The 14,668-nt window shown below is 36.4% G+C and overlaps 1 protein-coding gene across 1 annotated transcript in view; it reads right to left on the bottom strand.

Moving 5' to 3' along the window:
• The window catches only part of LOC105619773 (protein held out wings), a 39,507-nt gene that overhangs the window by 2,350 nt on the left and 22,489 nt on the right, over window positions 1-14,668 (bottom strand). Inside the window, exons 2-6 of the mRNA XM_012201290.1 lie at window positions 11,032-11,165; window positions 7,652-7,768; window positions 6,500-6,643; window positions 5,746-5,848; window positions 3,705-4,007 (exon numbers count right to left, since the gene is read on the bottom strand). Of these exons, the coding sequence (XP_012056680.1) occupies window positions 3,705-4,007; window positions 5,746-5,848; window positions 6,500-6,643; window positions 7,652-7,768; window positions 11,032-11,165 (801 nt within the window). The remainder of the gene's footprint in view (window positions 1-3,704; window positions 4,008-5,745; window positions 5,849-6,499; window positions 6,644-7,651; window positions 7,769-11,031; window positions 11,166-14,668) is intronic.

Raw genomic sequence — 14,668 nt, 5'->3', positions numbered from 1 at the left:
ACACACACACACACACACACACACACACACATACACACACACACACATACAACGATTTGCATATTTTAAATATTTTAAAATATTACTTAAAGACTATGCCATCCAAAAAGAGTATTGCGTGTCTAAGATAATCTGTATAAATACGTACGCTAAAATCATCATTCAATTTTCCTTTGTTTGCTCTTTTGTGAAGGGGGGGGTATAAACGCGCGATAAGAAAACAAAAAAAGAGAGGAAGTACTTTTTCAACGCATAGTCTTATCTGGATTCACTACAAGTAAACGCTAGAACCATCAGTCCTCAAAATATTGTTTGGTCCCTGGGTAATATTCTCCCTCCACCTATATATTGCCTGCCTAAAGAAAGAGAATCCTACATACATTACATTATAAGGCTACCTATCACCAGCCATCGTATGGCGTGTCGCGCGATAGATCCAATTTATGTTTATTAACCAATGAGTCCTCGCTAAATTGATCGCTAATCCGATTGCTATCGTATGATCAACGGCAATCATCTCGACCGATTCGATTTCAAGCTGTGAAAACTCAGCGATTACATCTTCTCGCGTGAGCAGAGAAGGAAAAAAAAGTAAAGCTACTGCCTCGGAAGTCTCACAATCGAGTATTCTTCTTCTTTCCTGGTTTTTTTCTTTTAAGATAACTATCGCTGCGCTTCGCGTAATTACTTCGCTAGAGTCGTCAAAGAGTTACGTAGCATTAGAAGCATGGTTTTCATCCGGAGGGAGAGAAGACAAGAGGGAAAATAAGTAGACGCAATGTGGAGTAAGTTTCGTAGGAGAGACGGACGGATCGAGTTATTAGTTGTTTAATTAGCGTGTTAGGTCAACCCGAAGGATTCAATTGGGATTCTAGTGGTACTTTGTAATTGCAAACATTGTTAAAAGTATAATTTAAATCAAGCGTAACAGATATGATCGCGAGATGAAAAAAGGAAGAAAATAAAAAAGAACACGAGCTAAAATTCGATTAATGTACCATCACCGTCCTAGATAGATAGTTAATTAAAACGATCAATTATCTTTGATGAAGAGAAGAAACGTTCTTGACGACGATACATGTCCCTTCCCATCGTTGAAACTATCAAACTGTAAGACAAGCTTAAGAAAAAAGAAAATCTATATTATGCAACTTTAATATCATCTACTTCAATAAATATATAATATATTCTCTGAAATCTATTTACTTACGTGCGTACACACGTACATATATCTGTAAAAATAGCTACAACAAGAATGGCCTTTGATTACTGCATTGAGTAATGCGCGATAGCGCGTTACGGATCTCTCGTAAGAAATCGTAAGAATCGTAAGAAAAAAATAAACTAACATGAGATATACGTACATGTACATGTATATATATATATATATATATATATATATAAAGGACTTATTGAACATTCCTTTACGACTTACATTAAAAGACGCGCGAATGCGCGAGCATTCACCGGGTAACTGGATGCCTTTGTATCGAAGGAAGAAAGACGCGCCGATCTTCCCTGTGCCGCGACGAAGAACACGCGGTCCAGAAGTATTATTCCTGGACGGGTTCGACTTCTAAACAAGCCCGGAATCGAATATGGTGTGCATCAGTGAGTCAGTAAACTCGTACCACTCGACGGGAAGTACTTTGGATACTGGTGAGGAGGACTGGATGGGATTTCTCGCGTATCCGAAATATCTCGATGTGTTTTTCTTTTTCTCCTTTCCTTTCTGAAAAGATGAGACTCCGCGGGACTGTCCCTGGCTAACGTTTCGCCGTAATTCTCAATGCGACCAAGTTTAACGCGATTGTCTCCCGTGATCTTCTTGAACTACGTTGCACGATGAGAGATTTGCCCGATCTGAGAGAAGACAAAAGTACTGTATCCGGTGATAAGTTGCAGAGACAATATTTGGAAAGATGAAGGTATCAGTTTGAAGAGTGAATTCTAATTTCAAACAATATTTTCCACTAAAAATTAAAATCCAATAAAGATAATTCATTCCTCTGCTAAATTTCACGTTATTAATTTCGAACAGTCAAAGTTACATTTTTCGCATGTTATAAGAGATTCATTCTCTTTTTTCAAGACACTTTCTGTACCGAGAAAAATTTGTTGAAAAAGTTTGGTTGGATAATTGGAATTCTGATTGAAAATAAACGAATCAGAATTCTCTGGTTAACTCTACTAGAATTCTATTTGAGACCGGAAATCTGATTAATTTAATTCGTCCATTTTCAACTAGACGCTTTTCTCAATATACGTTTCTTAAAAATCTATCAGATTAATCTACAAATTTTCGAAAATAGTACATAATATTTTAAAAGAGAAGGAAATAGAGGAAATCTCAATTCAACCGGATAGAATATTTTTTATCCTCTTTTATCGAACAAAAATTGCACCGTGCAGTTATCCTGAAGGCGGCTCGAGAAGAAAAGATTCCAAGCGACAAAACACGTAACTACTGGTGAACGGCGCAAAATCGGTAAAAAAAAAAAGAAAGAAAGAAAAGCTTTCAGACTAGTATAGCTACATTCACACGCGATACAGCGTACACGACGAGTACGTACGCGTCTGCCCCATCTCCTCCTATACCTAATACCTACAGTTTCTGATCAAAACTCACCGAAACACGGTCTAAGTCGTTCTGTGCTCGCATTTCTGCCATTTCTTTTCTATCGCTATTGATAACCCTGAATCTTCGTGACACAATTATTTCGAAGGCGGTGCATATACATTACACGCGTGCACGCACGCAAAGGCTTTCACATAATTATAAAATATCTGAACTGACGCGACTAGTAAATGACTGATTTCGGTTGTGTTCTATAATCCTAATCTATTCTCGCAAAAATACTCGCTAACTGCTACAATGATGACGATGAGGATGATAATGACGGTGATGACAATCGGAACGACCGACGATGATAATGGAGGTAATGACGTGATGAGATGATAACTATGATGATGCAATGTGAATAATCATTAACAACTATAAGAGCAATCGGCTCGTAATTAACAATTATTGCCTTACAAATTTACGTGATTGTATTCGTGCTACGTATCGATTGATGACTTTTTCTGTGCATGTTCACTTTTCCTGAAGCTCAACGCTGTCAGTACATAACATTGCATTCAATTTCGTTTCATTTTCCTGATAATGAATTTTTGAATTCATGTGATGTATAAAAATTGTGGCACTGAGATTAGACGAGCAACCTTTTCAGCCTCGTCAAAAAAATATTTATGCGTATAATATTGATAACAATAAAAAAACATATGATGATCAGCTTTTCAAAAGGAAAAGATTTCTTCTCATTAATCTCATCCACTCCTCGTCTAATCTCTTGAGTTTCACAAAACAGGAAAAAGAATGATCAAACATTGTTGGAACCATCGAGGAACAGAGAGAATCACCAATCATCAGAAATGTGCCGTATGCGGTATAATAATAATAATAATAATAATAATAATAATAATAATAATAATAATAATAAAAATAATAAAAGCGCACAGTTTCATTCTTCCTGTCGCGCACGCATCTCTCTCTTGAAAAATTAAAAAAAACAAAAAAAATATTTCCGCGTATAAAAAGCCCCGTTATTCTCGTGTCATAGAGAAGAGAGACGTTTTGGCCTCCGTTTCTCTCGTGCCGCGGGGAGGACACGGCAACGGGAACGATCAACGAGCAAACAACCCACCAGAATGATCAGCAGTAGCGTACTCGGTGAGCAACGGCGATGCGGCCAGGGCGGCATAGTTGGCGTAATCCGCGTATGGCGTGTAGATGAGCCCGTGGGGATCACCGGCAGATAGAAGCGAGCCAGGTGGCCCGGAGCCGTTCAACAAAGACGCGGCAGTTGTCGGCACTGATATCCGCGGCGACAGGATCAGAGGCGCACCCAAGGGCGCGCTTGGAGTCCGCATCGGCGTCGCTAAGCCCGGCAACAAGCGCTGCGTCTCCGCCGCGGCGGCGGCTACCCGCCGCCACTCCTCGTCGCAGGCTGCAACATCAAATGGTGCTGAATAGCTGGTTTCTCGCTTCCAACGAAGCGATTGGTATCAGTTAGAGTTCTTTCCTCTAATAAGAGTCTGGTGCCGCAGTTTTGTAAGTAGGATAGTTTTCATAAAATCGGCGAGAAAGAAGGATACGCATAAAGTAATAGATGTATAATATAAATACAAAGGCTCCAAATAAAATAAACCATCACAATAAAGCGCATGAAACCCAACTGAATGGGTTTCGTGAAGGGAAGCGTGTAAAAGAATATATTGAAAAAAATTAAATACAAACGTTTCGACTCTTTGTTGGGGTCATTTTCAGTATAAAATTAATAAATTAGTATTATTTATCGCGCATACATTAACACAGCGGAGATAAAAAAACTGATAAACAATTTATTAGTGCGATGTCATGTCAATTTCTTGAATGGTGTTCAAAGATAAAAATTATCAACGTACATTTAATATCTGACCGAATACTTTATCTGAATCGAAAAATAAAACTGAAATATTAAAACTGAAATAATTAAATGAAAACTGATTACCATAGTTTAATGTACAAATGTATGCGCAATAATTAGAATTAAGTTGCCAATTTTATATTAAAGATTCAACAATTGTTGCGCATGCATTTGTATATTAAATGTTTGTTAATATTTATATTTAATTTTACAATCATATATTTTTTTACAAAATTTTAGTGTTAACTTCCATAATTTTTTTATTGCAATGACATTTGTTATTTCTTTCGCTTTTTATTCTGTTCTATGTTCTATTTATTTCTCTCTCTTATTCTCTTTCAAGAATTGTTAAAACGTGGCATCAATCAAAAGTGGCTTTCTCATGTCCAGACTTTTATTAGAGGATCTCTAATCCTAGCGAATATTATGACCGCATCATTTCGAACAACCGCTGCATCGGAAAAATTTAGGAGTAAAAAAAGAATTTCGAGGAGAAACTTTAAATTCGAGCGGATTACAATAGATATACATAATATAAGAATATATTATTGACAAATTATATGAAATAGATTTCTGTATTAAGCAAATTATATACGGAATTTATCAAAGCAATATGAAACAAAAAAATCGGTTTCTTCAAATCTTTTTGTCATATCATCTTCATTCACAAGTCGACCTTGATTTCGACTTACGCATAATCTGAATGTATTGTCTATAGTCAAGTTTCTCCGAAATCTTCCTTGAGGTGCCTTCCATTTATCTAATGCAATCCGAAGCAACTAATTAAACTAGTTCCGAAAAAATAAAATAATAAATACATGGCGAAAAAAAAACAAATTTGTACTAGCCAAAGAAGAATACTTCGTTTATAATTTCTTATTTTTGACTAATCAGAATCATAACCATTAATATCTACAATTGTTTATTCAAGCGCGTTCCCGAGCTTTTCCGACAATTGGTACTGGAAATTCTGGATTTAGAAAACGCGCAGCCGCATTATTTCGCAAGAATTATTATTCCATTAATCACTAATGACGACGATTAACATTAGTCTATTACGCTGTCGTTATCATTAACTATCACACACAACGATTATTGCGCCATTTTAATGCAAGGTAAATTATGATTGCAATAAAATACTATAAACAGATCTCTCATTAGAAAGCCTATTTTATAAATCGACCGCATCTTTAAGTAAATCTCTGCAATTCCCGATCTCGCGGAGAACACGATCCCGAGCGGGTTTTAAGCATAATGAGACAAGTTCTACGAACGGTACCTGCCGCGGCGGCAACCTTTGTATTCGAGTCCCGGTAAGTTCCATTGATAATGGCGAGTTCCATTAGCTGCCTCTTCTTTAGCTCATCCTCGCCGTCAGCCTGCTAACAATCGACATTACCGTCAGAACCCACCACCGGAGGTGCAACGATAATTATCCTAGGAATGGATGGGGGAAGCTCGACATTGTTGTACAGATCTTTTCCATTTACATATGAAAACGCCGACATACGCGCGCACGTACGCGAGGCCACTCACTTCGGAAGTGGCATGTGTTTCGAGCTTCGACAACTCGATTATAATACATCGTTTCGATTTGCAAAGAAAATAATGTAAAAACTACACTGAAAAAAACGTACTAAATTTTTAACAAATTATTTGTTTGAATAATATCAACTAAAAGAGCACTAAATATAAAGATATATTTATTTGGTACAAGAACCATTAATTGGATTATCTTTTTCTATTGAATAAATTTATTTGCTGTAAGTAAATATTTAGTTGGTACTATTCAAATAAACAGTAGTTTAGTATAATATATTTTTTCTCAGTGCAATAATTTTGTTGAAAAATTTTGCTCTTTTTTTCTTAGGTTTCCTCCGAGTTTTTGGATTTTGATTCGAAACTAGAGAGGAAAAAGAAGAAAAAAAACATATGAGAAACTCTCCCGGTGAGATCTCTCTTCTCGCGTTCTTAGTGCACGAGGCTATTATCGTATGTAAGAGGGGAAGAGTATACAATTGGAACTTTCTCACCACGGGCACGAGTAGCTTCTTGACTTCCTCGACAGCTCGGGCGAGTTTCAATGTGGCACGATTCTCGGTGTCCTCGACAGTGAGCAGCACGTGTAACTCGTCCGTCAGGTGCTCCCAATTCGGCTTGCCCCGATTTTGTTCCTCCTGGTTAATCAACACGGCGCGCAACTTGTTATATGCACACAAGCATTTGCTCATACATACACATACGAACTTAAGTCACAGAGTTTACATAAAATTATCTCGTACTATTTAAAAAAATATATAAATATCTGAATAGTGTACATTAAAAATATATAATACTATATAAAAATTATAATATAAAGATTCATGCGTGGTTTTTTTCTGGCAATAGAAAGAAATAGAATAGAGCAGAATCGCGCGATTATAAATTTCACACTTTTTATACACGTGTTCCTACATTTCAGGCGAATTCTTTAATTAACGAAGCATCGATGTAAACTTTTATCGCGGGCTTTTGTTAACCAAATGAACGGCAATGATTGATAAAGAAACTTGACATTTACGTTGGTCAGCGTGAGAAAGCAATAGATACACATCAAATTCACATCAAATTGTACACTGAGTTTGTTTCTACTGTATACTTATACTTACGAGAAAGCATTTCGCTCGTATACCACGTGCAGCTTGAAAAAAATATGACGCTTGATTTAATGCTCTACATGAATCACTCATAGTTAATTCCAAACCCACTTGTCATTGTCTCTGGGAAGATCCCCCAATACTAAGCATTCTTTATTTACAGCCTATATTAAGTCTCTGATATTAAAAAATATATTATTTAGCTATAACTCATATTACATATACTTCAATCATATCTGCGTTCACAACATTTTTCTTAAACGAGAAGTGTAATAAAGTGCGATTAAGATGAACAGACTTATGATTAGTAGAATCGACCATTATTATAACAGCTGTCATCGTTTATGACCGTTATTTAATTTCAGGCGTTTGTTGCCGTTAACGAGCATGATACTCATATATTTCTCCATTTAATACCGTGCATCGATAAAAATTTCTAAATTAGCTTATTTTGAGAAGAAAGCTTTTCTCAAAGAAATTTCATTTCTTTCACACAACAAATATTTTCAATAACAAATATAAGTTCAATTAATTTCAGTCCTTTCTTACCTTTTTTTTGTCCCTCATCGAGCCTTTCCCGCGCACCATAATTTTGCATCCTGTCTCTTGTTCCAATTGTTTTGCGGTCATGCCCCGTGGCCCCAAAATCCTCCCGACAAAGTTGAACTGCAATTTATATGGAAAAATCCATTAAATTTATTGCCCACTTTCGTGCAATCAATGCATTCATCAAAGAAAATGTAATTTCGGTATCACTCTATATCGTTTTGTCACGAATTTATTATACTACACTGAAAGAAAAGATTAGCTGAATGTGGCATAACATTTTTAATTGGTTAAAGTAATCAATTTTTGGTTGCGATAGTTTATCAAAATTCTGACATTGCTTATAGGCTAATCAAAAATTTGCAGCCAATTAAAAATACTATGCTATATTTGACTATTTAATTTACTGCAGTCGCCAATTTTTTCTTTCAATATAGAAATTGTGAAATATATCGCATAAAAATGAACATATAACAAATTTTTTCAATCCAAAAGCCAGACATCAAGGAGCAACAATAACAAGCATATGTATATATCTTTATAAATAAAAAAATTGTAAAATGGAAAAGTTCAGATGTGTCATAATAAGAGTAGCTCTGAAGGATTAATTCTAAAAAATGTTTAAAGAGAACGAGAGGGACATTATGTAGGGATGGAAGAATCAGAGATCATTTACTAATTCGTCGCGTTTTTAGAACGCTTTCCGAACGATTTGTATACAAATCATATATCAGCGCATACATTATATAATAGTATATATATATATATATGGATAGATAAATGTAGAGGCATATAATACTCTCATACATATATATCATTTAGTTTTATGCACAAAGCACTAAATTTGGCTTGTACGATCGTGTGAAAAAAGACTTGTTCCACGAGATATCCAGTTTCATTGTTGGATCCCGGTAAATAAAGACGGATAAGTTTAGACGATGAATCATCCGCGTCTCTTTAGCCCAGTGCTCGCCCATTTCTTTATTTTTTCAAAAATACCGAGATTTTAATGCGATTGAGGCGTGTCTAAATGCTGAAGTGCAGTGGAAGGAAAAAAAATAAGGGAGAGAGACTTTAACACCCTACAGACATCTCCCATTTATTCTAAAGAAACATAATTTAATGTAATTTCAAATAAACAAGGAACGCAGAATAATAACAATTTTAACAATTCATGCAAATTTATGCAGGCACGAAAGATAAGACGAGTTACCATGCTTGGTGTGTTCAAGGAAGTGTCCTTCTCAGTAAAGATAAGAATCATGCGCCGATAACATGAGACATTATCGAAAACTATCAATCAGTGAAATCGGTGCATGATAATTAAATAATTATAAAGTCGATGGGCGCACAAAGTAAGACCCGCACCGCGGGTCGTCTACGACGCGATAATGGACGAATCGATCGATAATTCGCAAGAGGCATCCATAATAAACTAATAATTGCGGATGCTTGCCTGATTATCAATCAATGTCTCGCGCGTGAAAACTGACGTACTTTTTCTCATCTGTTCTCGTCGAATGAATATCTCTCTTGTATCTTTAAATAAATTAAATACAATACTAACATTTAAAAAGATTTAACTAAAAAAAAAAGAGATCGAGAGACCCCGCACGAAAGGTTAATAAGCTTACGACCCGGTTATTACGTCTCAATGAGAGCCAACCGCTCCGGTAGAAACGCACGAGCGAGCGAGACGAGGAAACGGAGCGTGGAGAAGGAAAGGGAGTCGTCTCTTCGGTGCGAACCCTATTTCGGGCGTTACAGAAATAACATTCAGCGTTCGATGTTGAGTGCATGCTGCGCATCGCTCGATCCCGTCTCCCGAGATCGGCGAACGATACTCTTCCTTTCGCGGATCCGTAGTGAAAATTAATCTTCATCGGTACGACGGAGAAACGCGTCTGTCCCAAGAAAATTTTCGATAGATTTAGATGCCCATTCACGATGGGTACTATATAAATATATATAGGGTGTACGATAAAAATCGTAATAATTTAAGGGTAGATTCCTGAGATCATTTCGAGACAAAAATTCTAATCTACCAAAATGTTGACGCTTTAGTAGTATTTGAATTATAAGCACTTGAAGTTATCGAATTATACCATCTGAAGTTCGCGCGTTCAGATGTGATACAATGGAAAATCCAACCGCATCTGAGCACGCGAACTTTAGGCGGTATGATTCACTAACTTTACAATTAAAAAGCTATTATATATGTGTACCCTTGATATTTTGATAGAAGTTTCGTCTTAAAATATATATGGAAATCTATCCTTTTGTTTTCACCGAACATTCTACGTAGGTGCGCGCGCACGCACGCACGCACGCACGCACGCACGCACGCACGCACGCACGCACGCACACACACACACACACACACACACACACACACACACACACACACACACAATATAGATATAATATGAACATATAAAAATGATATATATAATAAAGGGCCCCACAATTCGGCCGACTTCATTTATGCCCATTTCTATTTCAATGTAATTAATTTTAATCTCGGTTTAATTAATTCTTCTAGTTATAAGAATTAGAACACGGTGAAGAATAGGTATAAGTTGAACTGAAACTAAAGTTAAACTTTTATCAATATATTGGTAAAAGTATATTAAATACATTTTTTATAACATTAATAACTATAACTGCCTTCGAAGAATTCTAAATAAATTTCTTTCATGGAAATGATCGCCCGTATTGTGCCGAGATCTTTTAAATATATAATCATCAAGGACCGGTTTCACTAATATAAGATTAACTTTAATCTCGATTTAATTTACTGTTTATCTTTTTCAAATTCTTAGAATTCGAAAAAGATACATTAATATGAAATAAAAGATTGGCTGTTGCAGTAAATTAGATGATAAAATATGGCACAGCATTTTTAATTGGCTGCAATTAAAAATGATATTCAGCCAATCTTTTCTTTCAGTGTAGAATAAATTAAACTAAGATTAATCTTACATTAATGAAATTGGACCGAGCTCTGAGCCACGCAATACGTCAAATTTTGAGTATTTAAATAAAGTTCATGAATAGATATTTCTTTTGCATATAAAATAAAATGATGGGTTTCTCCCGCAAACTAGCGTTTAATTCATTTCGTTATGTCCACTCATTACAAAATAACAGATATTTAGTTTCAGCAACGTCCCGATTGTCGTCTTAGCTAATATATGTACATACTAAATGATTAATATAAATTCTTTCATAAAAGCATCAATACGTTCGCTCTCTTCAATTCTTTGAAGAATCTCCTCATTTTCGTATTCCAAGCGTATTCCTTGAATCGCGCCTTGTGATAATCCGGGAAACATGCCAAGTTTATATTACATATATGCGTCAGTCTCTCTCGCGATACTTACGTCTGGGTGTTCTTTAACGGGTACATAGACCTTCTCCGTGAGCGTCGTAATGTCGCCCTCGGGTTCCGGCAAGACGAGCGGCTCTTTTTTCACTCCACTGATTTGAAAAAGACTCGCCCGCACCTTTGCGATTTCTGTAACATAAAAACAATTCAACAATGAATACGTGACGATTAACAAATTCCTCTAAATTCGAAAAATCGAGGAACCAATGACATCTTAAACTCTACGTTTGGAAAGTTGATACCTCGAATTCTCTGGCTTTTGATATATCGATAGAATCGATAGAATCCTAGTCCCTCTTTGAGAATTAAACGATTCCGAAAAGAATTCGGGAGATAAAGAACAAGGATTTGAAAATACAGAGACACGGATCTGTGAAGTTAGCACGACGTTCTATCTATTAATATAAAAAAATAATTACAGTTCCAATATTTTTCATTTTTTATGGTTTTACATAAAAAAGAATGTTCCACATTTCTTATGCCAAAAAATAAAAAAAATGTTAATTTTGCAAATCTAGCAAGATATTTCTTCCTTTAAAGTACCGATTTGAATTCCAATACTTTCGATGGAAGAAGCTCGCAAAGAGTTTTGATGCGACACACCGATTACATTGAATGGGCCAATCTACGAGGAATCTAGGGTGACCGTTATATTAACGAGGAAAATGAAACGAAGCGCGAACGAAATGGAACCGCGTGCATCCTTCATTCAATAATATGTCACGCGATTGGTCTCTTTATATGTGGCGTCTGACTGTATAGCGATAACGTATAAAGCGTGTCTCTGCATACCTACGTTCGTAGTCACGCATGCACGCATTTACGCGACTTATACGTATATTAAACGCAGCGCTAATAACGGCGCTGCGAATCTAACGGTTGGGCGTGGCTGCCCCTCTTAAATGACGAGAAAGGATTAAATTCTTTCTTATTCAATTTTTTTTTATTTGTTTTCTTGATGTTTCCACATGGGACAGTTGATAACAATTGATATATGTGACATTGGAACAATTGCCTTAATCAACTTGAGTGAAAAATGTTTTAATCTTTCCTTTCAAGGAAGTAGTTTTTAAATTTTATTGATATTTGAGGAAATTAAAAAAATACATTTTTATTGTATATGAATATTTTTTATTTTTTTCAAAAATTTATTTATTTGAATTTTACAAAATATACGTGGTTTTATGATCTTAAATAAATGTTTATCTGTTTACTTGCAATAGCCAGCTATGTGTAAAAAATACGGATAAACCTTCTAACCTTATACAATTAAATTTATATCTGTTATTTCATGCTAGGAATTAATTATTTAGTATTAAAAAGAACACTTTTGCAAACATTTCCTCGATAAAAAAATTTACAGATCAAATAATTCAAATGTAAAATTTAATACAGGGTAACTGAAATAAAATTATAACATCAGATTCAGGTTTAAAGTAAAAGGGAAACAAATCGCGCTTTGAAATTTAATCTCAAGGAGAATATTTTCGGAGCATTTTCAGGATAATAAAAATTCACAGGTGCACGTCGAATTATTCAAGTGTAATTGAATTAAATTTACTGTAACTAAAGTAAAATTATAACGCCGAGTTCGAAATTGGTATAAAAGAGAAACAAATCGTACTTTGAAATTCAATCCCGTGTAATCAAGAAATAGCCTCTAGCTAAGTTGTAAAGATGATTTTGTTTATCTCGTGTTCGATCGGTATACCGACTATCGATGCATCGCGACAAAGGATCACGGGGCCTCATCGTGCAACTCGGTCGTGCTCTTCCAACATACATATATCCGCCGTAACCGTAAAGGTCAACGTTCCGCGTCTGCCCCACTTTCTCGCATGCCTGACCTCTTCGGTTCTTCGTCTTCTTCTCGTGCCGATGATCCGCGCTCACGCGACGACACCGAGCCCCACGATGACCGCAAACCGTCGCTTTTCGCGTAAACTATCCGCAAATCACGCACCATGTAACTGTAATTCCAGCCGAACCGCGCATTTACGGCGACCGCGTAAAATTTGTCCTAATTTGAAGGAAGAAAAATCTCCAGACCACAAGTCTTATAAATACGGAATAAGCCGCTCTCTTTCACCTGTCTTTCGAGATCGTTTCGCTTAGATAAATGTCAATGTTCAGAAAAATCAATCAAAAATGCAAATCTAACAAGCTTCGATCTGACAAGCTACTTGTATTCATGTTTTCATTTTATCTTTTTCATCTTGAGTGATTCTGCGAGCTCCTAAAATTTGTTTTTCAACGTATAAAATTAATATATCACACAATTTCAATCGCAAAACAATTTTTATCGAAATAGTTTAAAATTATTTAAAATTTAATAGTTTATATTTGATAACGTATGTAAAATCGCGTAAAATAATTTTGTTCATCCGATACAAGAAAATTTCATGTAAATAAACAAATTTGCGAATAAACGACGAGCAAGCGCAATTACTATTATATTTCCTATATTAAACGCGTTCTTAAGTCATAAATGAATCGATCAGTGGCTGCGCAGTAAATCGTTTATAGCAGTTAATGACTACACATTAAGCTCGCTTCTTCTAATGAAACACTCGATTATCTTGAAGCGAAGCCGATTATTAGCCTTTCAATGGACGCGCTGTTTTTATTCAACGAAGAAAGACAGGTGGAACGCGATATCGCGGACTCGGAGATACGTACGTCATGATTGAGAAATCTCGAGAGAAATCTTTTATGAATCGCAAAATTCGCAAGGACGAGAGCAGTCATAATGCGTAATACATAATAATAAGAAAATGAATCAATTAAAATTCTTCATTTCCTTTCTTTTGAAATAAAAGACTCTGATTGATTTATATTGCAACTGCAAAGATTTGTCTTAATTAAGATATCCTTCAACAGTTATTATTGTAGAAAAAGAATTATTGCCGGAAAAATGTCGAGTGAATTAATGTTATTGCGACACCGTGCAAAGTAGCGAAAACAAATCGATGCTTTATCGGCGTGATTATTCGCCGAGAGGCATCGGCTATGGACATGCCGCGCCGCTGATTGTCACACTTATTCCAAATGGAAAACATCAAATCGTACACGTGCGTGTTGCCCAGTCTCTCGACACGAGTCATCTCGCAACAGCCGCGATTTTCTCGAGAGTCGCAAAGGAGAAGTGAGAGAATGCGTCGGTGATTCGGGGTCCGCGTTGTCCGATCTTCTCTTTCTCTCAAACAGAAGACTCGGAGGCGCGAGGAATTCACACGAGAGGAAAACACAGATATACGTGGATCACTGTCGCGGATAGATAGACGCAGATAGAAAAACAGATGAGCGGGGAAGAGGAGAATGGCCAGGGTAGAGGAGGGGATGAGAGGAGAAATAAAGGAGGGCATCATTGCCGCTTTTAGCACGGCGTAGCTCACCAGCCCATCTGCGTGACATCAGCTGACCGTCGTTCTTGGCTCTTCTCTCTCTCTTTTTCTCCCTTCTCTCTCTTGTCTTTCTTACGTCGATTCCTCACTTCTCAGCTTCTCGTTGACTACCCGAAATGCGTGTAGCGTGTGGCGTGTATAGTTTACACGTCGGATGCGAGTGAGAAAGAGCGAGAGAGAGAGAGAGAGAGAGAGAGAGAGAGAGAGAGTACGTTCCATCAGTCGTCC

This window comes from Atta cephalotes (assembly GCF_000143395.1).
Source record: "Atta cephalotes unplaced genomic scaffold scaffold00023, whole genome shotgun sequence".
Lineage (NCBI taxonomy): Eukaryota > Metazoa > Arthropoda > Insecta > Hymenoptera > Formicidae > Atta > Atta cephalotes.
Note: the sequence above shows the minus strand (reverse complement) of the source record. Positions and strands in the feature narration are given on the sequence as shown.